The following is an 11,890-nucleotide window of genomic DNA, read 5'->3' as shown; positions in this document are numbered from 1 at the left end:
AACTTATTGCTGTCGTGCCGCCGCTATACCCGGAAACATTGGATTATACCCAACCAATCACAATTAGATATCTTTAAACATTCTAAATCTGTTATCATCAGTTTCTTTTATATCGACTTTCTCGTGCAGTGTCGAATTTACATATCACTTACTGATACTCTCGAAAATATTGTAATTTTTGTAAAATACGTACTCGTTAAATATGAAACTTATCGCAATTGACACTATTGATCAAAATGGACACTATTTATTTTATTGTTTAGTTGTGAAACTTCACAGGTCGAATATTTCGTAATTTCCAAGCTGAAAGTATTTCGCTGATTGTTGATTTTGTGCAACACCACACAGTAAACATCATTGTTATGTAATCAAAATACATTTAGTAGCTGGTCAAATCTATGTTTAACTGACACACAATAACGATAGGACGCCTACAAGATAAGAGGAACGAGCCGTAATATATCACCGTACCAGGAAGATGTATTGTGTCGGTAACTTTATAATAGCTAACTTGTTGATAAGTGTTGGTTTAACAATATCTGAAGGTTTGTATTATAACAATTACCTTGTCGATAAGTGTTTATACAACAACTACCTTGTATATTTGATCTGATCTGAGTTTTGCGCTAAAATTTGACCGTGTCAATATAGATACATCTGCAGTAGCGTGCATTTTAATATCACCCTGTTATTATTAAACGCTTGCCAAATCGCCCTGTCAGAAGTGCAAGTGATATTTTGCCTTTGTTTGAAGTCTGACGTGAACATATGAACGCATGTTAAGATCTTAATAATGTGATAGTCTTCATTTAGCGTGTCCCCAAGGCTGGGTACAAGGGCCGAGAAGTTGTTATTTCTTCAGTCAGTTTGGAGGGACATGGGCAGACGCCAACGTAAGTGTACAATATATATACATATATGTATATCAATATCTTTTCATGTTTTATTTATTGATGTGCTCTTTGCTCTTAGAAATCATTCCGTCGATCAATAAGCCAATCAAAAGCGACGTTAAAATACATCGACTTTTTATGTTTTGAGCTACTCACAACATTGTTTAACAATTGAATTTTTCGTTAAAAGCAAGATTTAATGACATATATAGATTTTATATTTTAAAATCAAAAGTATTTACACAAGTATATACATCTGTATAACATTTCTCCCCTAGAGTGTCTGTCAGGGTTTCCATGGCAAACTAGCGGAACCAGTTGAGGAAGATTCTTACCAATTTCTGTCCAGCGTCTCCAAAAACGAAACATGTAAGTATATATCAACACATTACCTCATTAGTCTAATATCAGGACACACATCTGGTAATAGATATACTCGTGTGTTACTGATAGAGGAGTGAGGTGTTAAATATGGAAGTAAAATAACAAGCCGGTCCACAGTCCACTCGTACACGTGTGATATATGTATGTCATCGCGTGTAATCGATCTGATTTTTAGCTTTGAAATAATTTACTAAACAACATTTGACATTCATTTTGTACCTTAACAGGAAAAGGCTCTGACCTTTACCTGATTATACACTAACAGATTGTAACTAACCAGGTTAGGCTTTAACAGATTGTAACTAACCAGGTTAGGCTCTAACAGATTGTTACTAACCAGGTTAGGCTCTAACAGATTGTTACTAACCAGGTTAGGCTCTAACAGATTGTTACTAACCAGGTTAGGCTCTAACAGATTGTAACTAACCAGGTTAGGCTTTAACAGATTGTTACTAACCAGGTTAGGCTCTAACAGATTGTTACTAACCAGGTTAGGCTCTAACAGATTGTTACTAACCAGGTTAGGCTCTAACAGATTGTTACTAACCAGGTTAGGCTCTAACAGATTGTTACTAACCAGGTTAGGCTCTAACAGATTGTTACTAACCAGGTTAGGCTTTAACAGATTGTAACTAACCAGGTTAGGCTTTAACAGATTGTAACTAACCAGGTTAGGCTTTAACAGATTGTAACTTACCAGGCTCTAACACCATTGTTTTATATTTCCCCATTGTTCTATATTTTCCCATTGTTCTATATTTTCCCCATTGTTCTATATTTTCCCATTGTTCTTTATTTTCCCCATTGTTCAATATTTTCCCCATTGTTCTATATTTTCCCCATTGTTCTATATTTTCCCATTGTTCTGTATTTTCCCCATTGTTCTATATTTTCCCCATTGTTCTATATTTCCCCATTGTTCTATATTTTCCCCATTGTTCAATATGTTCCCCATTGTTCTATATTTTCCCCATTGTTCTATATTTTCCCCATCGTTCTATATTTTCCGCATTGTTCTATATTTTCCCCATTGTTCTATATTTTCCCCGTTCTATATTTTCCCATTGTTCTATATTTTCCCTATTGTTCTATATTTTCCCCATTGTTCTATATTTTCCCCATTGTTCTATATTTTCCCCATTGTTCTATTCCCCATTGTTCTATATTTTCCCCATTGTTCTATATTTCCCCATTGTTTCATATTTTCCCCATTGTTCTATATTTCCCCATTGTTCTATATTTTCCCCATTGTTCTATAACACGATAACAAAGTTAGTACAGTCGTCAAATTGTTTAATAACTTGCACCAAAATCTCAGCAACACCAAACGGAGTCGGAGAATTCCACATTAACATGTAGTAATGCCTTTTGGCCGTACACTAACCATGGTGTCAGGGCGAGTGGAAACTAGGGCCTACTCGTAAAGTGATTTTAGTTCATCAACTTTGTGATTCTGTCTCGACGTTTATGACTGGCTACAGATCAGTGACACAGCTGATAAAGTTCAATAGTTTCTGTTCAAAAGGTAGTAGTGATGAGAAGGTGAAACATGATAACCCAACCGTGGGCCCGCCCTATATCTCGTGTGAAGTATTCACCCCTGCCCCTCCCTGGGGATAAATGTACACAAAAGTACCCGGCTATAACATGACAGGAAAAATTCAAAATAACACATGGGTTACTGACTTTACCATGGCTATAAATAAGAGAAATACCACCCAACCCAGGGTCTAAGGCCGAAATATACTACATACCAGCTACATGTAACCCGCTGCCAGACTATATAGCTAAATTTAATTATATGCCTCGAAATACACGTGCAGTATTCAGTAAGAGTTTAGATTGACCGAAGAGTAACGAACAGGTATTGTAATTATAAACACATACCCCGAATATTAGCCAATCAGAAACGTCGGAAAAATACAACCGGAAGGCATTCTACAAACAGAATATCCCGGTAACAATATGGACCGATGATTACACCAACACGTACTCTAGTTTACGGAATGTAAATATGAAATGAGGTAGAGCATGTAAACCTAAATCCTTAAACAGTTATTATAGACGCCCTATTACTCTACATCACGATAAGAATAGTTAGTATAGTCGCACTAGGCTAGATAACTAAGAACCATGTGTTTATCGTAGACATGGTCCCAGGACTTGTGTTTGTCCTGTCGCCGTACACTGCTGACTGAAACTGACGGACAATGGAACATATCATAAATATATATATATATATATCATATCAAATGACGAAGGAAGACAACTTTTTGACTCGTGCCCTGACCGGGCCTCGAACTCACGATCTACGGCACCCAATCGCCTAGCCAGAAATACCCGCAGTCCATACCGCTGCGCCACATCGGCGTTCTAAAAATAGAACGTTTCGATGGCGCAGTGATGGTCGGCCCGATACCCTGACATGATCATTGTGGAAGTCGTCTATAAGATGATATGAATACCTGGATCGCAATGTATTTACATACATGGATACGAATTGTACATATAGTTATATATATATTTATTGGCACAATGTATCATATACACTATGTGTTGGTGATCCGAAGATATAGATTTGAATTTTCTGTCGTACATGTAGTTGTACCGAGAGAAATATATATATATCATATATATAAAATAACTCCTTAAAAATAAATAAACAAAACAAAATCTTATTATAAACATAATAATTGTTTTATCAAGTGAATTGGTATTTATGTTTTATAAGCGTATCACAGACCATTCTTCCTCGGCGGAAGTGACATGTTTGTGGAAGGCATATGGATGTGGTCAACGACTAAATCTCTAATTTCCAAAATTCACTGGGTCCCTGGAGGACCGCATGACTCAGTTAATGACGAGGACTGTCTAACTCTTATCGAGGGAAGCCTGAATGACGTCACCTGCACATCAAACAACTGGTTTATCTGTGAGCTGGAGTAAGTTATAATATTTTATCATAGTCAAGGAAGGTCATCACAAGAAGTATCTTTAAAAAAGATAAAGGCATAGTTTTAATGTTGGTGGTTATAATATAAAACTGTTTGTGAAATAAATCAACGAACTAATGCTTTTCAGCACAGATAACAAAATTATATCAGTTGAATCATTTTTGGTGATAATAAGACTGCATTTCAATCAGGAATATAATTTTATTAATGTGTCATTTGAAAAGAGTCATCCACTTATTCAGCTTGCAATCAATCTTAACTTTATTTCGTTTTCAAATGCATATCTGCTTTTTGCATTTACCGCTACATTGACCAATCACATACTTCATCTTGACCAGTAACGCCACCTGTCGCGTGATATCCAGGGCCAAAAGAATATTATACGGCTCTGCCGAAAACTCACGTGAAGAATATTTTAACTACGCCGGATTTTAATTTTCTGTTATTCATATATGATTATTATGTACGATAGACTTTACCCATATGATTTGTTTGTGGTGATATTTTGTCTTTGTGTTGATATTTAATGTCTTTGTGGAGATATTTTATGTCTTTGTGGTGATATTTTATGTTTTTGTGGTTATATTTTATGTCTTTGTTGTGATATTTTATGTTTTTGTGGTTATATTTTATGTCTTTGTGGTGATATTTTATGTTTTTGTTGTGATATTTTATGTCTTTGTGGTGATATTTTATGTCTTTATGGTGATATTTTATGTCTTTGTGGTGATATTTTATGTCTTTGTGGTGATATTTTATGTCTTTATGGTGATATTTTATGTCTTTGTGGTGATATTTTATGTCTTTATGGTGATATTTTATGTCTTTGTTGTGATATTTTATGTCTCTGTGGTGATATTTTATGTCTTTGTGGTCTTTGTTGTGATATTTAATGTCTTTGTGGTGATATTTTATGTCTTTGTGGTGATATTTTATGTCTTTGTGGTGATATTTTATGTCTTTGTGTTGATATTTAATCTCTTTGTGTTGATATTTAATGTCTTTGTTGTGATATTTTATATCTTTTTTGAGATATTTAATGTCTTTGTGGTGATATTTTATGTCTTTTTTGAGATATTTAATGTCTTTGTGGTGATATTTTATGTCTTTGTGTTGATATTTTATGTATTTGTGTTGATATTTTATGTCTTTGTGTTGATATTTTATGTATTTGTGGTGATATTTTATGTCTTTGTGTTGATATTTTATGTATTTGTGGTGATATTTTATGTCTTTTTGGTGATATTTTATGTCTTTGTGGTGATATCTTATGTCTTTGTGTTGATATTTTATGTATTTGTGGTGATATTTTATGTCTTTTTGGTGATATTTTATGTCTTTGTTGTGATATTTTATGTCTTTTTGGTGATATTTTATGTCTTTGTGGTGATATTTTATGTCTTTGTGTTGATATTTTATGTATTTGTGGTGATATTTTATGTCTTTTTGGTGATATTTTATGTCTTTGTGGTGATATCTTATGTCTTTGTGTTGATATTTTATGTATTTGTGGTGATATTTTATGTCTTTTTGGTGATATTTAATGTCGTTGTGGTGATATTTTATGTCTTTTTGGTGATATTTTATGTCTTTGTTGTGATATTTTATGTCTTTGTGGAGATATTGTATGTCTTTGTTGTGATATTTTATGTCTTTGTTGTGATATTTTATGTCTTTGTGGTGATATCTTATGTCTTTGTGTTGATATTTTATGTATTTGTGGTGATATTTTATGTCTTTGTGATGATATCTTATATCTTTGTGGTGATATTTTATGTCTTTTTGGTGATATTTTATGTCTTTGTTGTGATATTTTATGTCTTTTTGGTGATATTTTATGTCTTTGTTGTGATATTTTATGTCTTTTTGGTGATATTTTATGTCTTTGTGGAGACATTGTATGTCTTTGTTGTGATATTTTATGTCTTTTTGGTGATATGTTATGTCTTTGTGGTGATATGTTATGTCTTTGTGGTGATATTTTATGTATTTGTGGTGATATTTAATGTCTTTGTGGTGATATTTTATATCTTTGTGGTGATATTTTATGTCTTTGTGGTGATATTTTATATCTTTGTGGTGATATTTTATGTCTTTATGGTGATATTTAATGTCTTTGTGGTGATATTTTATGTCTTTGTGGTGATATTTTATGTCTTTGTTTTGATATTTGATGTCTTTGTGGTGATATTTTATGTCTTTGTTGTGATATTTTATGTCTTTGTGGTGATATTTGATGTCTTTGTGGTGATATTTGATGTCTTTGTGGTGATATTTGATGTCTTTGTGGTGATATTTAATGTCTTTGTGTTGATATTTTATGTCTTTGTGGTGATATTTGATGTCGTTGTGGTGATATTTTATGTCTTTGTGGTGATATTTTATGTCTTTGTGGTGATATTTTATGTCTTTGTTGTGATATTTTATGTCTTTGTGATGATATCTTATATCTTTGTGGTGATATTTTATGTCTTTGTTGTGATATTTCTTGTTTTTGTGGTGATATTTTATGTCTTTGTTGTGATATTTTATGTCTTTGTGGTGATATTTTATGTCTTTGTGGTGATATTTTATGTCTTTGTTGTGATATTTCTTGTTTTTGTGGTGATATTTTATGTCTTTGTTGTGATATTTTATGTCTTTGTGGTGATATTTTATGTCTTTGTTGTGATATTTTATGTCTTTGTGGTGATATTTTATGTCTTTGTTGTGATATTTTATGTCTTTGTGGTGATATTTTATGTTTTTGTGGTGATACTTAATGTCTTTGTGGTGATATTTTATGTCTTTGTGGTGATATTTTATGTTTTTGTTTCGACATTTTATGTCTTTGTTGTGATATTTTATGTCTTTTTGGTGATATTTTATGTCTTTGTGGTGATATTTAATGTCTTTGTGGTGATATTGTATGTCTTTGTGGTGATATTTTATGTCTTTGTGGTGATATTTTATGTCTGTGTTGTGATATTTTATGTCTTTGTGGTGATATTTAATGTCTTTGTGGTGATATTTTATGTCTTTGTGGTGATATTTTATGTCTTTGTTATGATATTTAATGTCTTTATGGTGATATTTAATGTCTTTGTGGTGATATTTTATGTCTTTGTTATGATATTTTATGTCTTTGTGGTGATATTGTATGTCTTTATGGTGATATTTTATGTCTTTGTGGTGATATTGTATGTCTTTGTGGTGATATTTTATGTCTTTGTTATGATATTTTATGTCTTTGTGGTGATATTTTATGTCTTTGTTGTGATATTGTTTGTCTTTGTGGTGATATTGTATGTCTTTGTGGTGATATTGTATGTCTTTATGGTGATATTGTATGTCTTTGTGGTGATATTGTATGTCTTTGTGGTGATATTGTATGTCTTTGTGGTGATATTTTATGTCTTTGTTATGATATTTTATGTCTTTGTGGTGATATTGTATGTCTTTGTGGTGATATTTTATGTCTTTGTGGTGATATTTTATGTCTTTGTTATGATATTTTATGTCTTTGTTGTGATATTTTATGTCTTTGTGGTGATATTTTATGTCTTTGTGGTGATATTTTATGTCTTTGTTGTGATATTTTATGTCTTTGTTGTGATATTTCTTGTTTTTGTGGTGATATTTTATGTCTTTGTTGTGATATTTTATGTCTTTGTGGTGATATTTTATGTCTTTGTTGTGATATTTTATGTCTTTGTGGTGATATTTTATGTCTTTGTGTTGATATTTTATGTCTTTGTTGTGATATTTTATGTCTTTGTTATGATATTTTATGTCTTTGTTGTGATATTTTATGTCTTTGTGGTGATATTTTATGTCTTTGTGGTGATATTTTATGTCTTTGTTGTGATATTTTATGTCTTTGTTGTGATATTTCTTGTTTTTGTGGTGATATTTTATGTCTTTGTTGTGATATTTTATGTCTTTGTTATGATATTTTATGTCTTTGTGGTGATATTTTATGTCTTTGTTGTGATATTTTATGTCTTTGTTGTGATATTTTATGTCTCTGTGGTGATATTTAATGTCTTTGTGGTGATATTTTATGTCTGTGGTGATATTTTATGTCTTTGTGGTGATATTTGATGTCTTTATGGTGATATTTTATGTCTGTGGTGATATTTTATGTCTTTGTTGTGATATTTGATGTCTTTGTGGTGATATTTTATGTCTGTGGTGATATTTTATGTCTTTGTTGTGATATTTTATGTCTTTGTGGTGATATTTTATGTCTTTGTTGTGATATTTTATGTCTTTGTGGTGATATTTTATGTCTTTGTGGTGATATTTTATGTCTTTGTGGTGATATTTTATGTCATTGTGGTGATATTTTATGTCTTTGTGGTCTTTGTGGTGATATTTTATGTCTTTGTGGTGATATTTTATGTCTTTGTGGTGATATTTTATGTCTTTGTGGTGATATTTTATGTCTGTGGTGATATGTTATGTCTTTATGGTGATATTTAATGTATTTGTGGTGATATTTTATGTCTTTGTGGTGATATTTAATGTATTTGTGGTGATATTTTATGTCTGTGGTGATATTTTATGTCTTTATGGTGATATTTAATGTCTTTGTGGTGATATTTTATGTCTTTGTTATGATATTTTATGTCTTTGTGGTGATATTTTATGTCTTTGTGGTGATATTTTATGTCTTTGTTGTGATATTTTATGTCTTTGTGGTGATATTTTATGTCTTTGTTGTGATATTTTATGTCTTTGTTGTGATATTTTATGTCTTTGTGGTGATATTTTATGTCTTTGTTGTGATATTTTATGCATTTGTGGTGATATTTAATGTCTTTGTGGTGATATTTTATGTCTGTGGTGATATTTTATGTCTTTATGGTGATATTTAATGTCTTTGTGGTGATATTTTATGTCTTTGTTATGATATTTTATGTCTTTGTGGTGATATTTTATGTCTTTGTGGTGATATTTAATGTCTTTGTGGTGATATTTTATGTCTTTGTTTTGATATTTTATGTCTTTGTTGTGATATTTTATGTCTTTGTTGTGATATTTTATGTCTTTGTGGAGATATTTTATGTCTTTGTTGTGATATTTTATGTCTTTGTGGTGATATTTTATGTCTTTGTGGTGATATTTTATGTCTTTGTTGTGATATTTTATGTCTTTGTGGTGATACTTAATGTCTTTGTGGTGATATTTTATGTCTTTGTGGTGATATTTTATGTCTTTGTTGTGATATTTTATGTCTTTGTGGTGATATTGTATGTCTTTGTTGTGATATTTTATGTCTGTGTTGTGATATTTTATGTCTTTGTGGTGATATTTAATGTCTTTGTGGTGATATTTTATGTCTGTGGTGATATTTTATGTCTTTATGGTGATATTTAATGTCTTTGTGGTGATATTTTATGTCTTTGTTATGATATTTTATGTCTTTGTGGTGATATTTTATGTCTTTGTGGTGATATTTTATGTCTTTGTTGTGATATTCTATGTCTTTGTGGTGATATTTTATGTCTTTGTGGTGATATTTAATGTCTTTGTGGTGATATTTTATGTCTGTGGTGATATTTTATGTCTTTATGGTGATATTTAATGTCTTTGTGGTGATATTTTATGTCTTTGTTATGATATTTTATGTCTTTGTGGTGATATTTTATGTCTTTGTGTTGATATTTAATGTCTTTGTTGTGATATTGTATGTCTTTGTGGTGATATTTTATGTCTTTGTTGTGATATTTTATGTCTTTGAGGTGATATCTTATATCTTTGTTGTGATATTGTATGTCTTTGTGGTGATATTTTATGTCTTTGTGGTGATATTTTATGTCTTTGTTATGATATTTTATGTCTTTGTGGTGATATTTTATGTCTTTGTGGTGATATTTTATGTCTTTGTTGCGATATTTTATGTCTTTGTTGTGATATTTCTTGTTTTTGTGGTGATATTTTATGTCTTTGTTGTGATATTTTATGTCTTTGTGGTGATATTTTATGTCTTTGTGGGGATATTTTATGTCTTTGTGGTGATATTTTATGTCTTTGTGGTGATATTTTATGTCTTTGTTGTGATATTTTATGTCTTTGTGGTGATATTTTATGTCTTTGTGGTGATATTTTATGTCTTTGTTGTGATATTTTATGTCTTTGTTGTGATATTTTATGTCTTTGTGGTGATATTTTATGTCTTTGTGGTGATATTTTATGTCTTTGTGGTGATATTTTATGTCTTTGTGGTGATATTTTATGTCTTTGTGGTGATATTTTATGTCTTTGTGGTGATATTTTATGTCTTTGTTGTGATATTTCTTGTTTTTGTGGTGATATTTTATGTCTTTGTGGTGATATTTTATGTCTTTGTTATGATATTTTATGTCTTTGTTGTGATATTTTATGTCTTTGTGGTGATATTTTATGTCTTTGTGGTGATATTTTATGTCTTTGTGGTGATATTTTATGTCTTTGTGGTGATATTTTATGTCTTTGTTGTGATATTTCTTGTTTTTGTGGTGATATTTTATGTCTTTGTGGTGATATTTTATGTCTTTTTTATGATATTTTATGTCTTTGTGGTGATATTTTATGTCTTTGTGGTGATATTTTATGTCTTTGTTGTGATATTTCTTGTTTTTGTGGTGATATTTTATGTCTTTGTTATGATATTTTATGTCTTTGTTATGATATTTTATGTCTTTGTTGTGATATTTTATGTCTTTGTGGTGATATTTTATGTCTTTGTGGTGATATTTTATGTCTTTGTTGTGATATTTTATGTCTTTGTGGTGATATTTTATGTCTTTGTGGTGATATTTTATGTCTTTGTGGTGATATTTTATGTCTTTGTTGTGATATTTCTTGTTTTTGTGGTGATATTTTATGTCTTTGTGGTGATATTTTATGTCTTTGTGGTGATATTTTATGTCTTTGTGGTGATATTTTATGTCTTTGTTGTGATATTTTATGTCTTTGTGGTGATATTTTATGTCTTTGTTGTGATATTTTATGTATTTGTTGTGATATTTTATGTCTTGGTGTTGATTGTTAATATCAATGTGGTTATTATAAGTTAAGGTGTCGGTCCAACCGCTGCTGACGGATCTTGCTTGTTTCATTTTCCAGGTCAGAAGAGGAGATTCCAGAAGTAATCGGCTAATTTGATATCGACAATTGAATGTGAATCGCAATTAAAATAAACTGCCTGTATTTTACTTCTGTTTATATTTTTTGTAAGATAACCTATAGCTGATATGCGGAACGACAGGTTGCACATGACTTACACTTTATTAAAAAAAATGCAAACAGCAGGAAATAACAACATCAACAGGCATGCGCAGTACACACACAAATAGTTATACTAAATGCTGCTAGGTCGAAACTGTGACCGCCTTGATCCTGTCTAGTCGTACTAATTACCTTTATTTTTGGATAAACAATAACTGCCTTAAACCGACTATTATAAGTTTACAAACATGACACTTTCCCCTTTTAATGCTATAAGTACTGTCGATAATTATTACCAAAAGGTAACTCATCTTGAAAACAACATTTTAAACAAAGTTTATCAAAGATCAGTCCTATTTAAAACTTTACACAATTGGATAGAATAGTACATCCGGTATAAATTTACTGTAATTGAATTAAATACAGCTCAAATTACACACCAAACTGTCACATGGTCTTAATAAA

The 11,890-nt window shown here is 30.8% G+C and overlaps 1 protein-coding gene across 1 annotated transcript; it reads left to right on the top strand.

Moving 5' to 3' along the window:
- The first annotated feature begins 382 nt into the window (after window positions 1–382).
- LOC117341262 (perlucin-like protein) lies at window positions 383–11,412 on the top strand. Its single transcript, XM_033903112.1, has 5 exons — window positions 383–545; window positions 814–893; window positions 1,172–1,262; window positions 4,009–4,219; window positions 11,324–11,412. Exons 1-5 carry the CDS (start codon window positions 479–481, stop codon window positions 11,355–11,357), a joined length of 483 nt encoding a protein of 160 aa, XP_033759003.1. The 5' UTR covers window positions 383–478; the 3' UTR covers window positions 11,358–11,412.
- The last annotated feature ends 478 nt before the right edge of the window (window positions 11,413–11,890 follow it).

The sequence above is a fragment of the Pecten maximus genome, chromosome 13 (genome assembly GCF_902652985.1).
Source record: "Pecten maximus chromosome 13, xPecMax1.1, whole genome shotgun sequence".
NCBI classification, from domain to species: Eukaryota; Metazoa; Mollusca; class Bivalvia; order Pectinida; family Pectinidae; genus Pecten; species Pecten maximus.
The sequence above is the reverse complement of the archived record's forward strand: the minus strand, read 5'-3'. Positions and strand labels throughout refer to the sequence as shown.